The sequence below is a fragment of the Corvus hawaiiensis genome, chromosome 10, assembly GCF_020740725.1.
Source record: "Corvus hawaiiensis isolate bCorHaw1 chromosome 10, bCorHaw1.pri.cur, whole genome shotgun sequence".
Taxonomy (NCBI): Eukaryota; Metazoa; Chordata; class Aves; order Passeriformes; family Corvidae; genus Corvus; species Corvus hawaiiensis.
Window position 1 is genome coordinate 27,933,109 of NC_063222.1, and position 16,335 is coordinate 27,949,443.

The following is a 16,335-nucleotide window of genomic DNA, read 5'->3' on the forward strand; positions in this document are numbered from 1 at the left end:
GCTGAGCAAAGCTGGACTTTGTGTGCTACAAACACCCACTTTTGCCTTGTTCCTCAAGCACAGCTCAGGCAGTGGGGAAACAGAGGCACTGGGGAACGTGAGGGATCTGCTGTCTCCTGGGAGGGCACAATAAATACCTGCTTTTATCAACCAGATCAAGCTGCTGTCAATGCACTGATCTAGAGCAAGGGCTGTTGGGTGCTAAAAACTGTACATTCCCATTGAATTTAAGGCAAAATTGAACCATGGCAGTAACAGAGACGTAAATTTATTTCTTTTTAACATCAGATGTGCAGTTTGTAAGCTGCAGATGTGGCAGCAGTCAAGCTTCCTTAGCTTTCAATGCAGTACTTGGGTTAAAAGGAACCCCTTCTGTCAGTAAGTGTTATTCCCCCTCTCTTCCTAGCACGGGAGTCCTCTGGCTTCTAATGAATTTTTAGGAATTTCTGGAAGATGAGCTGCAATGACGTTTTCAATTTTCACTTAAAAACGGGGGGTAAATGAATGTGTCTATTACAGGGAGACCCCAGGCAGCAGCAAGGGACCAGCACTGGGGTTGCCTTCTCCAGCCCCCTCTGTTTTTCACTGTGGTTGTGTCACTGAGGCTGACACAGTCCCACTGACTGGACCAAACTGGAAGGATACACATGAGCTCAGAAGGAGAAACACGCTTCCAGTATAGAATCATTCACACATTTTCAGTAGATACTTGACGTTAGTACAAAAAGTAGTAATTCTGACTAAAGCACAAATGACAATTTTCATTTAAATCAGTGGGATTTCAAAATGCAGCATCAAACTGACACTGCATGCTGTTCTTCCACTGCTGAAGCACAAGGTTTTCCTGCTTAAAACACGAGAAATGACCAGATTCACAGAGGGATCATGGCAGTTACTTTTCAATTGGCCTGATTAAAAATCCCTTTACACATCATTGCTCAACCTTTGCTTCTGAGATCTAAGATAATTTCAAGACTTCTTGGGATAGGGGGGAGAAAGAAAAAAAGAGTTGCAGGTTTTGTGTGCAAACCTTTAAAGAAGGGGCAAAGAGAGGAAGAAAACAGGTTAACAAGCTCCTTGGATCTTCCAAGGGATGGGAGACACAGGTCTCCTCCCACCCCAGCCCCTCTGCAAACCAGAAAACAAAAAGGTCTGGTTGATAATTTTAAAGCGATAATGCAATGAGACTAAAAGCTTAAATTTCATAAATAAGTGACCTTTAGAACTTCACCCCGACAAACCATGCTGCTTTCAGGAGGGAAAAAGGGCCTCATCTTACAGGGCCTGTTGCAGTAAGCCCACACTGCCTTCCTAAAGCTGCCTCTGAGCACAGCCTTCTTCTCACAAGTTGGCATCACACTGGGCCAGGCCCTGAACACAAGCAAAAACCTGCATCAAAAATGACTAAATATTAGATAAAACAGCAATCTTGTGCTTTGCCTTTTTTTAACCACTGTTCTTAGCTAAATCGACCCCTCTACCTTTCACTGCTACTGAGATATAAATCAGGATTAAGAGCCTGTGTGAAAGTCAGTGTTTCATGAGATACATAACAGTGCACAAAGTTGTTTTCTAAAAAACAGCATTTGTATTAAAATTCTTAAAATGGATAGACATCTCTTCAATGCATGTCTGCAATTAAAACGACAGTTGTTAGAATTTTCTTGGTACATCACAACGATAAGATTTCCTTCTTTGCTGGCTGGAGGTACATCCCACGACAAAATCAAAGAGAAATAGAACCAAAAAAAGGAAAAAAAAAAATAAAAGAAAAAGCCCTCCCCCCCCAAAATCCCAAAAGGCTAAATTCTTGTAAATTTGAAGTAAATGAAGCCCGAACTTGCAAGACATGGAAATAACAGTTAAAAGGCTCAGATTGAAATAAGAAATAAATTCCACTAACAATAGGCCCTTTTGTCCTGGCTTGCTCGGTGTGATTACTGCAAGGAAACTGTTAAGCAGTTTTTGGAGTAGTAGATAATGGGATTCTGTGGAGCTTTCACAGGTTGGCACCGGCTGGAACAGCTGAGTTTTGAAGGCACTCTACAGACACAGGGCTGCTGTTGGCCCTGCATCACTCATGGGAAGTCTTTGCACTTGAGAGAGCTAGTCATCAAAATCAGGTATTGCCAACCCAAACCCAAAACCCCTCGGCACAAAAAGCACCACTGCCCCCCCGCCAAAGGAAAAACCAAAACCACAACGAAATCACACACACACGCACACCTAAAAAATTGTGCAGATTTGTAACATTTTCACAGCTGATTTTAAAAAAACCAAACAAATAAAACAAAACCAGGAGAAAAACCACCACGCTACCACTCTCCTGCAAACTCCCATCCGATACAGCAGGTAAACAAAATAGAGCATTATTCCAGGGATATCGGCAGCGCTGCCCGGCGCCCCGTGCCTGGCAGCACCGTTCGGGTCACAGTCCCAGTTCCATGTGCAACTCTCCGGGCGGGACGGTCCCGCACCGCCGCCCGCTTGCATAGAGACCGCGGGGAGCGGCGCCGGAACGGGGCCCCACTCCCCGGGGCTGTCCGGGATGGCCCCGCTCCCCGGGATGGCCCCGCTCCCCGGGGCTGTCCGGGATGGCCCCGCTCCCCGGGATGGCCCCGCTCCCCGGGGCTGTCCGGGATGGCCCCGCTCCCCGGGATGGCCCCGCTCCCCGGGGCTGTCCGGGATGGCCCCGCTCCCCGCCGGGCTCCCCGCGGCTGTCCCGGGGCGGGTTCCCCGCGTGGCTCCGCTCCCCGGGCGGCGGGACCGACTGCTCCCGCGCCCGCCGCCGACACTGACAGGAAATATGCCATGACCAAGACTGGACGAAACGTACATGCCGAGAAAAGCCACATTTCCAACACGATGAATTTTTTCCCCGATGTTTTTTCCCCGAGCGTGTCCGCCGGGGCGCGGGGCCGCCGCCGCCCTCAGAGGATGGCGCAGGAGGCGCAGCACGGCTCGTCCCCGTTGGGCTGCGCCGCGTAGTTCATCTGCCTGACGATCTCGGCGAAGAGCTCGTCCACCGAGGCTTTGTTTTTGGCCGAGGTCTCCATGAAGGGGCAGCTCCATTCCTCGGCCAGCGCTTTGCCCTCCCCGAAGGAGACCTCGCGCTCGCCTTCCAGGTCCACCTTGTTGCCCACCAGGATCATGGGCACCCGCTCGTACCTCTTGACGCGGATGATCTGGTCCCGCATGGGTTTGATGTCCTGGAAGCTCTGCTGGTTCACCAGGCTGTACACCAGGATGAAGCCCTGCCCGTTCTTGATGTAGAGGTCCCGCATGGAGGCGAACTGCTCGGTGCCCGCCGTGTCCAGGATCTCCAGCACGGACGGCGACGAGTCCACCTCGATCTCCTTGCGGTAGAAGTCCTCGATGGTGGGGTCATACTTCTCGATGAAGGAGCCGGTCACGAACTGCACGGTAAGGGCGGACTTGCCCACGCCGCCCGAGCCCAGCACCACCACCTTGTACTCCCGCATGGCTCCCGCCTCCCTCCGCCGCCTCCCGCTCGGGGCTGCCGCGGCGGGCGGGGACGGGGCGGAGGGAGGGAGGGGACGAGGGACGGCCCCGCGCCGGGGCGGGGAAGCGGCGACCGCGCCTCGCGGAGCAGCGCCGGACAGCCCCGGCTCCGGGCAGCACCGAGGAGAAGGAGGAAGGGGATGAAGACGGGCGGAAGAGAGAGAGGGAGGGAGGGAGGGAGGGAGGGAAGAAGGGCGGCAGCGCTGCCGTTACCGGCCCTGGCCCCGGTGCGGCGGCGGGACGGCGCTGCCGCGGCCCATGGCGGCCCGGCCCGGCCCCATTGGCTGCGGCGCGCGGCCCGGCCAAGCCCTATTGGCTGAGGCGCGCGGCCCGCCCCCGCCCATTGGCTGCGGCGCCGCGCCGCCCGCCCCTATTGGCTGCCGGCGGCGAGCGGCAGCCGCCCGTGCCCCGCCCCGCGCCGCCCCGCGCGTGTGACCCCCGCCCTCCGCGGGGCCGCGCCGCGCTCGGGGCACCGCGCGTCCCTTCCCGCCCCGGCGTCCCCTCGGACCGGGATCGGAATCACCGCGTGTCCCTCCGGAGCGGGACCGGGGCACCGGGTGTCCCCTCCCGCCCCGCCGTCCCCTCGGACCGGGATCGGGGCACCGCGCGTCCCTCCGGACCGGGATCGGAATCACCGCGTGTCGCTTCCAGCCCCGGGGGTCCCGCGCCCAGCGCGGGAATGGGGGCCGGGCGGTGGGACCGGCAGCCCAGGTGCCCCACCCCGGGTGCCCCCGTCCCGGTCCTCCTGATGCCGGTGCCCCTGTCCCCGCCCTCCCGCCCCTAATCGGCGCTGCCCGGCCCGGCGTCGCGCACCTCCCGCGCTATCGCTGCGTGCAGCCGGTGCCAGGGCCGTGCCCGGGACACGGGGGAGCCGCTGCCGGGGTCGGGGTGCCCCCGTAGCTCCGCAGCCCAGCTGGCTCCGGAGGCTCCGGGGGCCCTCTGCCCGCTGGGAACCCGTCGCCCAGGGGCCGGGCTCCGTCGGGAGCGGTGGCGGGGCCGGCTGCCCCCCGTTCGGGAGCCCTCGCCAGGACGGCCCCGTTTCCCGCTTTCCCCCGTGTTGCAGAGTCGGGACCGACTGATGGCTCGGGCGGGAGATGTGGCCGCTGGCAGAGGTTGGTGCTGTTGGCACTTGGTGGCCTGTGACCAGCAGCGTGGCCTGGCAAGGCTGAGTCACGGGGACTGGCTATGTGCCACTGTTTGTAGAAGTCGTCCCTTGGACTTTCTACTAGACATTCCTTTCAAGAAAGTATCATTAGTTGTTTTGGCACCCTCCAGTCTTTGCTGTTGCATCTTACTCAGTTCTTTACAATTCTCTGTATTTATCCACGTAATGGTGTCATGTAGATCCTTTCTACCACACCTTATTTCCAAGCCTAATTTAAACACAGCACTTGGGGTAGGCAAAGTCTAAAGGATTTGAAATAAGTTTTGTAAGTAACATTCTCTTATTCCTGAACAATTTTCACAGAGGCTAAATTCTATGGAAATTATTTTTGCAGCATTCACAGTGGGGATTCATCCCCGTGGTCACCAATCCTCTGGTGAGTACTGTACTCCTGGTGATCCTCTGGAGCTCAAACTGAACCCCTCTGCTGCTGATGTGTAAGTCTTTGCAAATAAAACCTCTCCTGAGGAACACAAACGCTGTGTTCCAGCAGCCCTGCTGTGGAGTGGGCAGTGGTTGGAACAACCTTGTTAAGGATGTCTCATGTGTGAAACCGTACGCCCTGTGTGTGGTTTGTAGGTGCACCCGTGTCCTGTACCTGGTAGCTGAGTGTCCCCAGGGGGATGCTGGTCTGCCAGGCCCCACCTGATTTCTCCCAGGTCCACAATCTTCTCACTCACCTACAAAACCTGTGGGCTGCAGGCTGCTCCTGAGCTGATGCAGGTGCTGTGCAGGTCAGCCTGGGGCTGGAGCAGGTATTCTGTCTCCTGTCACAGCCCCACAGCTGGGCTTTGGTCCTCTCGCTGTTCTAGGCTCTGCCTGCTACCCACATAACCCTTACCTTGTGATGGACACGTGGGCCCTGGTTTTCCCAGAGCAGTACTGCATTTCCTGGAAACACTGAAAAAGACCTCTCTGAGCACTTACAGCCTCTGTGAGTTCTCTCTCCATGGCTGCTTAGCCCATCCATAGATGTTTGCTTTGGAAACTAAATAGCTGGGCTCCCTTGGAAGTTTTTATGCCATTTCTCCACTTGTTCTTGTTGTTCTTTTCACTCTCCATCTGATTCCCCCCTCCTAGAAGTTCTCTGGGAGCAGAGCTACCACAATACCCACCCTGATATGAGCCAGGCAAAATCAGTCACCTGCCAGCAAGAGCTGGCAAAGTTCTCTTCAAAACCAGCTGTAAGAATTGCTGAAAGGCCACAGTGTCACTGCAGAAGCATTTTATTTTCTTGTTCTGTGCTCAGGTTTTGGGTATGATGTGGGCTTGCTCACCTTCATCGCCTCTGTAGCAAACCCACATCTGAATTATTTGCCTTACACTTTTTCCCAACATGCCAGTAGCCAGTGTTATAAAGACCAGACTGTAATGTTGGTTTAAATCCTATCTGTTTAATCCCAACTCACTGCTGGATTGTGGTGTGTGTTGGTTTTTTCAGTGACAGAATAAAATTACTCTCCATTTGTTAATTCTACACTAGGCTATTAATTGCTGCTATTTCTGAAGAAGGAAATGTATCACATTCCAAGTAACAAATGATCTTTATGCTGTTGAGTTTAAATATGGAATATGATTTCTCATGTCCCAGTGCCCTACTACATGTATTAATTTAATCTCTCATTACCAGCCAGCTCTAGGTAGTTAGTCTGTAGTGCAAGGAGTCTGTGGGAGGTAACTGAAAGAATCAAGTCTGGTTTTCTTAGAAATGAATTTGGGTGCATGGCTACAGACCACTGAGGGATCTGTGGGTTGGAAAGTTTGAAAATCCCTGGCCGAGGGTTTAGACACGGAAGTTAAATAAATCATGGGAGGATGCAGCACTTAATATTTGAATTACAAAGTATGCATTACATTGGGTGGTTGTGCTTCATGAATGGTAGTGGTTTAGACTCTCAGGAAATTAATGTTTTCCTGAAACAAGCTCTGGTTGGGCAACATGAAGGCATGACAATGCAGCAGGGTCTAGGCAAAATATAATCATCAGAGTTGGCTGTATTAATTTGATTTTTAAAATGATCAAGCATATTTTAAAAACAATTTCCAGATGATTTGATGCTATCTTTAAAATGCCAAAATAAAAATCAGCTGAAAAGCATAAATTTGGTTACTAAACAGTTCACCATGCAGTATTTACATGTATAACCAGCTTTTGCTGTGCTGAGTAACCCTGCTTGTTCAGTAAAACTGCTCATACAGGCTGAGGTTATTTCTGACTTACTTAGAGAGAGCGAGTCATGAGCTGCTGCTGCTGGAGATACTTCGTGCAAGTAAAGCAGTGGCTTTGGGTGGGTTTTTTAATGTACTGTACTTCTTATAGGCAAAGACTAAACAAGGGCAGTTTAGATCAGTAACAGATGCAATATCTAAAGTTTGAGTACCCTGAAAGTTTGTCATTGTCTGATGACAACAAGATCTAATGGTATAAAAGTATGTAAAAACTTCCTGGTGTTACTGAAAGGACCTTCTGACCAGCTCTTCTGGTGGTTCTTTAAAGATGCACAGCCACACCTAAGCTGTGGAGTCTGTCTCAGCAAAGGGATGTGTCACCTCCTGAGACCTGACTGAGTCCCACTGAGCTTATTTAGAAAGAGATTTTACAGAAAAACTGTGCTGTACCTGAGGAACAGAAAATGCTGTCAGGAGTGGGCTGAGTTTCGAGGTACGTCCTGCACAGAGTTTGCTGCTGGATCTTGGAAGGCCCGAGCTCTGTAAATGAAACTGAGCTGCAATCTGGGAAATGTGAGGCTCTGAGTAAAAAAGACACTTTGAAAACATGCTCAGAATTAGGTGAGAGAATGTGCCTGTCTGAAATCTGAAGCTGCAGCTCTTGGGCAGAACGAGCTGCTTGCCTTCAGTCAGAGATTCTCTGCCTCTCTTAGTGACTACACATTGAAATAAGGTTTATTGATATGTCAGAAGTTCTTGTGACTGTGAAAGAGACTTCTGAGATCATAGTGCTCTGCCAGGTACTAGCTAGGCAGGGTGATAATTGAATTTTAAGGGTACAAATCATACTAAATGTTGTATTTTGATTTCTCAGCACTGCTGCTGAGAAAATCCCAAGAGATGTCATGGGCTAAGGATACTGCACATCATTTCATTCCTAAGATGGCAATGTTCCCTGGGTATAACAGACATACCTTACCACTCACTTAAGATTAAATTACTTAGCTGGCTCACAATCCAATATAAAACTGTTAAACTGAGAAGATTCAAAATCATTTGGGGAAGAGTTGCTCTTCTGTCTCTCCCATGCTGCCATTGTGTGATAGTAATAGTAAATCTAAAGGTAAAGGGAGAATAATTACCAAGGGAAGCTAACAAAATGAAATAATCTCAGAGGTCAAAGAACATAATTGCACCAAATGTTTTCTGGCATTGAACAAATCTGGAGAAATTTTTCAATGTTTACTCATTTTGAATGTATGAAATTGAGCAAGATTTTGGGGCCTGAATTAGTTTTTAGTGCAGTGGTGTACAAAGCAGTCTTTATTTTGGATTTGGCAGCAGGATGATTTAGGTTGCTTTGGAGGGGTTGAGGAAGGAGAAGATGACAAAAATAACCTGGCATCCAACAGCATTTAAATAGAATATTGAACTTATCAGCACCTTGAGTAATTCTCAATAATTCCATATGTGAATACATATCCGCAGCAAGACTGCCTAATGTGTGTTTATCTTAATCCAGTAGCATTAACAGTTCTCATTCCAGAATCAGGATGTGCTCATAGGGAGTAAAACGAGACAGCCAGGGTAATTCCACGGACAGGTTTCGCTCCAAGTGAAGCTGTTCTGTGTCTCAGCCCCAGAAGGCAGAGAGAAGCTGCTGTCACAGGCTGCAGGTGACTCAGGCCAGAGCTGTGCCCGGGCTGTGGCACTGGGGTGAGCTGGTTCCTGCCCTGACTCAGCCCTCGGAGCATCTCCCTCCTGCCAGCACCTTCCTGAGCAGGAGCTGGGTTGTGCAGAGTCACCCCCCTCCTGCCCAGCTCCTGTGTGTGTCTCAGGGAAGTGGAGCCCCATGGGGACTTTCTCTGCCAAAGGATCCTCAAATGCAAAATACCAGACTTTCATTTTTTCAAGAAATAATCACAGCTGCTGGTGGGTGTAAATAAAGTATAAAAAAAAAAAAAAGAAAAGAAAAAAAGTGACACACACAGAGAAAAAAATGTTCATTATTTCCATCAAAAGTCCTGCCAGAGATCTTATCACTATTGCTAAAGTAGCCTGTGCTGCCAGAACTTATCAGATATCATCTCCCTTGAATTGGTGTCATAATGCCACTTCATGTTTCTTTATAAAGAACATGTTCCATGGCATGCTTATATCCCACTCCTAGATGTGATGATTATTGTCAAAATATGCATAATTGTCAAAGTTCAGGTCTATTTCTGTGTTCATTATTTGTTGTCAACTCCCTTCTATTTACCCCAGGAGCAGTGTACCTGAAAGGTTATGGGGTTTGGGTAAGCACGCAGAACAGGGAGAGCACTTATCTGCTCCTGTGTGCAGCACTCAGGTTGTGTGTAGGTGTGGTGAAACAACTTTTGGAACCATAAATGTAATCTTGATAGCACTTGCATGGAAACAGTGCTATTGTATGGTAATGAAACTGGTGTAATCAGCCTGGAGTGAAACTGGTGACTAATTCAAAAAGCAAACTTCCTGTCTGCAGCAAAAGCCCTTCTGTAAAAAAATGCCTTTTCTTCACTGCCCCGTGGCACTGTGTCACATTGCAGCGTTAACTCTGCTGCTGGGAGTGCTCAGATACTACAGATAATTATCGTTTGGAGTTCTCACTCTTGAATTTGTTTAATCCCTCAGTCTCCTGACCAGGAGCAAAGAGTTTTACTGCCAGAGTCTTCTATCAGGGCAGGGAGGAAGGAGTGGTTGAAGCTGGGATCTCTAGGGGTGAGGTGGGAGAGTTCCAGAGGTCCCAAAGAAGCAGCAAGTGGGTCACCAGGTGATGGACTTTGCCTCCGTGTGAGGAGCCACTGTAACAATCTGCCTTTGGTCTGGGTTTGGTGGTGCAGAACTGTGCTGGGGGTATTGGTAGGTAGTGAGGTCTGGGGAATTTTCCCCACTCTTCAGTCAGCTGAGAAGGATACCAAAGACCAGATTTTGGGAAGGATGGCATTGTTCCAGCTCTGAGACATGGGCTGTGCTGTATATAGTGCACAGAATAGCTGCTGCAGTATCCAGCAGAATTCTGCTGCCCTGGGTCCTTGAAAGCTTTCAGGTGTAAATATTGATTGTTCTTTAAATGTCTGTAGACTTGTATTTGAGCACATTAAAGTAATTTGGGGGTAAACATATCAACAAAGGAGATAAGGATTTTTTGAGACCCGTGTCAGGCTCAGTCTGATGTCAGTTGTTTGCAGCCTCAGTAGGCTCCAAGTCTCTTGCAATCCTTTAACACAAAGCTGTGTTTTCTGATTGTTTTACAAGGGCTGCTGCTGTTTCTGGCTGGTCAAGTCTGAAGGGATCATTGTGACTGACCACTGATTGTGTCACCAGCCTGAGGACTGTTTCATCTTCCAGGCCTTCATCTGCTGGGCCAGATTAAGGTGAACGTGGGAGCAAACGGAGTCTTGCAACACGTGGCCCTGCAGATAACCCCACCCAGCCCGGCAGGGGCCAGCGGGCGCAAACAGCGCTATTGACAGACGAGCTCTGAGAATGAGCAGATAAGGCTCCGTGATGTTGATACCGCTTGATCTGTGAGCCGTGTTCGATATTGCCAGCGGGGCAGTCAGGAATGCTGATGTGACCACAAGCCCTTGGAGGATTTGTGTGAAGGCTGGTTATTGTCACAGCCTGTCAGGACACAGCCGGCTCCCCAAGGGCGGTGGCCCTCGGGCTCCTTCCCCCGCTGGGAACCCCCTGCTCGCCTTCCTGGCGGCCTTTCCGCGTGCCACAGTCCGCAGCTGCAGCAATGGATATGAAATATTAACACTCACTGAATGGAGATGCATTTCCATTTCTGTGTGCTTTATTTTGTCGTAAATAGTTCCGCTAAGAGGACACCACTGTGCCCCGGTGTAGTGAGCTCCACTGGTGGCACCGTGCTGCTCCCGGTAAAACACAGCCCAAAACAGTCCTGTCGTGTGAGAAATGTTGTCTTGTCACGTACCAGAAAAAACGGTAAAAGTGACTTCAAACATGAATTGATTCTGTTTGTGGTCCATCACAAGGCTGAGGGATATGCAGCAGACTTCAGAGACAGGTCCCTCAGGTTGAGTGGACTGAGGCTGACCTGGCAATCATGGCTGGATGGAAGCAGATTAATGTGGAATCTGATCTGTGGAGCAGATCCACAGTGACTGGGCAGGAAAACACAAGTTACTTTATTTACAATAAGCACATTTCCCAGGACAGAGTTGAATTCAACTTGTTTGTCTCACTTGGAAACAGCCAACAAGATCCCTGATCCTAGGACCTGTTCCAACTAATCCTGCTAATGCTGCTGTTCATTTTATTCTTGACTGCTCAAGCAGAGGTGAACTTTGAGGCTCTCTCAGTATCACTGAGACAGATGTGGCATTTTAACGCTGTCAGCAAAACAAAATGTCAGGATGGTCAGAGTTTCAGTTTTCCTCCTTGAAGGATTTTTGCCTGGTTTTCCCCCAGCAGCAAAGCCTGCAGGCTGCTTCCCCTGCCAGCAGATCCTTTCTGGGTGCTGGTGAACTAAAGTTAAAACTCGATGCACCGTCACAGATGGCATCCAGGCACAAATGTCTGTCAGAAACCAGTTTATCAAAATCACTCAAAATTCTAATTCTGTTCTCCAGAGTGCTGACAGCAAACTTGATAGCATCAGCAAATTTTGGGTTTGCTCTCTGGTTTTCAAGGCATTAATACAAATACAAGTCATAGACAAAGCTCTGGTATGTCTTCCAGTCTCATGGCAAACTATTGACACATCAGAAGTTTTTTAACAGGTTATTTATCTTCTAGATGCTTTCCCAGACTGTTTAATGAAGTGCTGTAGTGTTCAGCCAGGTTTGTGGGCTCTGAGGTGACTGACTAATGCAAATAGATGTCTAAGAGTAGGGTTTGATTTCAGTGTTAACAAGTGCCTTGGAACCTGTCTTTGTTCAATAAACAACATATTTCATAGTTTACATCAGATTGAATCCTTCTGCACATATAAACAAATACATTAATGGAATAAGAAAGTAAACTCTGTGACGCTCCTGGCTGCAGTGACTAATCAATTAAAAAGTCTTTTTATTGTTGACTATTTAAATTAAAGCACCCAGCCCTGTAGTGCATGGCACCTAAACCAAGAGCAGTTTAGGGTCTGCACAGCCCGGAGAAGTGTTTGGAAGAGCTTTGGGATCTCGTGATTCCTGGGAACTGGAAGGAATGTGTCAGTTCTCTGTGTCGTGACCTCAGTCTGCACTATCATTGCTTAAATAATGATTTTAAAGCTCCTTTTAGTCTTCCTGATGACAGTCTCTGCTATGAAAAGACTCAGGGGCTGAGCAGGCAGGGTCTCTGTCCTTTGGGGAGGGGGCTGTCTGCTGTTCCTGACAAGCTTCCAGCTGGCTGGGGAAGGCTTGGCACACAGGGACACGGGAGCGTGTGGGATCTGCTCTGTCTGCCGGGTTCACACCTGTGTCAGTACCTGGCAGCTATAAATACCCCCAGAGCGTGAGTCATGCCTCGTGTGGCACCGAAAGCCTTTCCTGCCTCTCCAGGGAGTGGAGGCAACGGGAGAGCACGTCAGAGCTGGGACATTTTACAAGGTGTGGTGCTGATTCAGGACAGCTGCAGCCAAATCTCACCATTTTCCTGACCAATAAACAGAATGAACCCGTAGCAACGCAACAAAACCCCACGACTTAAACTGCGCTGAGTGTCCTTCTGCCCTCCCAGGAGAACACCGAGCTCCAAAGCCTGCATCCACCTCGGGAGGATGCAGCTGGGAGCTGTCGGGGTTGGGCACCACCACAGGCAGACAGCTGCTTGAGAGGATGTCCCAGCACTCTGATGAACGTGCCCTGTGGCTTTGGATAGCCCTGGCTGGGAAAAAGGAGTAAAAGTCACCTGGAACATTAAAGACTCCAATAAATGGTAGTGTTGCCTCTGTATTGTAGCTGTACCAGGAGTCTGCAAACAGACAGCCTGTGTTCTTACTACAGTTACTTCACTTTTAAAATATCACGCTGATAGCAAAAGTACAATTTCAAAGTAAAGTTTGGTGTAGATGAAGACCAAGCCACCGTTCCTACTCCTACTTACCGTATGGAGAAGCCACTGACTGTTACAGCTCTGCCAATAACTGAGCTCATAGCACAATGAAACTCTGTAAATAGTATTTAAGCGTTGACAGTATTTAAATACTTAACTCACCGAGCCTGGTGTGAGTACACTTTCTCAGCATTAGGAAATCTATTGCTTAATTAATGTTTTATGGCAGTTTGCATATATAAAGCACTGTATATGAATGCTGAGTATGATTCAGTTGTCAGTATCTGAACATGAATTACATTTCACACAGGGTTTGGGAGAAGAAATTCCATAACATTAGGCAAAATGGCTTATGCATTCCCAGTAATTTTACATAAAATCTATTCATAGTGCCCATTGACTGGAAACAATATATGGGATTCTTTTAGTTGAACTACTTAATTCAGCAGATAACCACTGCTGCTTCATAGTTCACGGATGAGAATGTAAGGGAGCAGCTGAGGCATCCAGTTGAATTCGATTAATGACAAAGGAACGTTTCAGAGGACAGAGGGGACACTGTCCACTGTGCCCACAGCACAAACAGGGAGTGGAAGTGACCACTTTGAGCTGAGCAGTAAAACCCGAGACCTGATCTTGTCCCAGGAGCTGATCCTGATGCCTTTTCCTGGTCTTAAAATCAAGAGTGAAATACAGTTAGAAGGGAAAAAGGTATTTTACCTTGGTATTTATTGTAAGGAACCTTAGGTGCGCATGTTCAGGTCATATGCACCGAAATGCACCCCACCAAATGCCCCCCCCAAAAGATCTGGTGTAACATTATAGGTCTTACTAATTAGCATATCTATCAAAGATTCCCTAATGAGAGGCTCAAGTGAGCCTGCCTCCCTAAGGAACCTTCCCCTGGATGGTTCTGAGTTTACAGAATGTGTTCTGGAGAGGACCTTGGGCTCTGGGGCACACTGATCCCCAGCTACGAAGCTTCTAAAATGTTGAGTCTCTCAGCTTGACAAACAAGTCCAAGAATGTAGGCAAAAAGCACTGAGAATACAGAAGTTGTAAAAAAGGTATAACAGGGGTATAAAAGAAAAGGCAAAAAATCTTCATGGCATCAATCCTACCCCAAGAACTGATCCTGCCCCAGAGCTTATCCTGTCCCAGAGCTAAACCTGCCTCACAGCTGATCCTGCCCTGGGAGCTGATCCTGCCCCGAGCCAGCCCAGAGGCACAAGGAGCTGTGCGATACAGCCAGGCCTGAGTGCTCCTGCCAGATCCAAACTGTCACAGTAATTTTTTTCTGACATTCCATCAGTGAGACAGTGCTTACCACTTCTGCATTTGTTTTTCATTTCTACTTTTGATGATACCAGAGTTCTTAGGGCCTAATACTGGAGGGCCATTGTGGAGTGTAGTCTTAGCACAGCAATTACCAATGAAAAAGGGGAAACTGGAATGAAATAATTGCCCGATACTGTCTAAAACTGACTCATGCAGAAATTTCTAACCGCAGAAAATTTCTTTCTGCTGTTATTTTATGCAGCATTGTTAATACTCAGGTAGCAAACCACTTCTATAAGTTGCCTTTTTCTCCCTGTGCTGTCTTGCAACTTGGCAACAATGCTCTGAGTGTTTGTCACCAGAAGGTGACAGTTTGGGCTCATGGAGAAAATTACTGCAATACACATAGTAACAGAGCAAGCTCTCCCTGTCCATTGTTTTGGACAAAATCCATGAAATCTCACTCAGAAAGATGTAAAATCAGACCAGGGCTCCTGGTACTGGTTATTTCTTATTTCCTCTTTTCCTTTCCTGTTTCATGCTTTCTTGGGGCAGATCCCCTGGAGTTCTCTCAGAGCTCGAAGGGAGTTGGTCAGACATCCTTGTATGAGTGAAACCCCCTCTCAGCACCAGGATGCCCAGAGAGGATCCAAGGTGGGACCTGGTCCCATGGAGGACCAACAGCCTCAGCTGTTTATGCTGTTCTTGCATCTTCAAATTGAGCAAGAGAGGTCTGAGGCTTCTCCCTGCTATCAGCACCTCTGCTGAGATAACCAGGGTATCCCAACACTGTTCCTTTCCTGGGTGCTTGTGTTAAATCCCAAATACCCTAAATGCTGCAGGTGCAGCTGGGTGGCTCAGGGGCTGCGCATGGGATCAGATCACGGGGCCAGGCCTTGCTCAGGACCTGTGTCCTGTGAGCTGATCCGTGTGGTGTTGGCGGTTCAGTGGGGCAGCCCAGCCCAGAGCACTGGGATTTACTCACTGGGTGTGCTCCCGTCCCGCTGCCCTTCCCAGCCCAGGTTCTCGCTGCTGGCTCTCCTCATTAAACAAACAGAGCCTGTCAAGTGGCCGTGCAGGGACAGAGAGCTTCCCTGCTCCTGCCCTGCCTCTGGCCCCTGGCAGCCCACGGGGACTCCTGCTCCAGCAGCATTTGGGGTATTTGGTGTTTAACAAAACCACTCCGCCAGATTTTACCCATCCACAGCCCGGATCTGAGACCTCTGAGGGACAGCACTCACCCAGCCACAGCCTTGGATGGGGGCAAAGCTCCTGGCCCACAGTCTGCCTTCTCCTCCTGGCCCAGCACAGCATGGTTTGGACTGTAAGAGGCTGTGGAAGGAGCTGAACACTGGAGAATTAAACTGTGTTTCTCTTCAGTTAGTTATTTCTTGTACCTGCCTGCAAGTGATCTTTGGGGTGCAAAGGAAGGAGACAGTGAGGAATGAAGCATCACTATTTCTACTGGTACAGGAACAACTGAGTCTAAGGAAGACATATATATCTACATATATATCTACATATATATCTATATGTATATAAAAATATAAACCGTGGTAATACATATTTATATACACAAATTTTGAATATATATTTAAATATATAAATATAGATGATGTGTGTTTATATGTAATACATGCTATATATACTTCTCTCTTTAATAGAATACAACTATCCCACATTAAAACTACATCTAAAATTCTGTATTCTCTGTTTTTTGCTATTCTGCCCTGGGAATTATGGGCATCATCCCTCCCCACCTTACTTCCTAGGGATTCTGTGACCTGAGCCCACCACCCACAGTTCAGCCCACAGCCAGGCTGGCTGCCTCCTCCCACAAATCCTCTTTTTCTTTCTTTCTTAGGTTTTCTGTTCCTGATAAAATTGTTATTCCAGTTTCCAGCTCTTCCTAAATGACTTGCAGAAGGCAGTGACAGGTTGCAATTTTAAATCCACTTAGCTGGGGTTTTTTTGTGAATAATCTTGTTTGACAGGCTTTCCTGCCCTCCCTCCCTGTCATTAGGCACGGCTGCAGCTCCGGCTGCGCCAGGAGCAGGGGAATTGGTTTGGTTGGGGACACAAATGAGAGAGGGGGAGATTTGCAGCTACTGCAGCCGAAACAGAAACAACAGAAGTGCTGTCTGGAATCAAGCTGAAAAGCAGTTTGATTGGTT

General features: G+C 48.8%; 1 protein-coding gene and 1 long non-coding RNA gene across 2 annotated transcripts; one reads left to right on the forward strand and one right to left on the reverse strand.

The window, feature by feature from the left end:
* Positions 1-249: 249 nt before the first annotated feature.
* Positions 250-3,668, reverse strand: RAP2B (RAP2B, member of RAS oncogene family). Its single transcript, XM_048314720.1, has one exon. The coding sequence runs from the start codon at positions 3,480-3,482 to the stop codon at positions 2,931-2,933; it is 552 nt and encodes a 183-aa protein (XP_048170677.1). The 5' UTR covers positions 3,483-3,668; the 3' UTR covers positions 250-2,930.
* Positions 3,669-4,300: 632 nt separating this feature from the next.
* Positions 4,301-13,146, forward strand: LOC125331086. Its single transcript, XR_007205855.1, has 2 exons — positions 4,301-5,410; positions 5,500-13,146. It is a non-coding gene; the product is annotated as an uncharacterized LOC125331086 (long non-coding RNA).
* Positions 13,147-16,335: the final 3,189 nt, after the last annotated feature.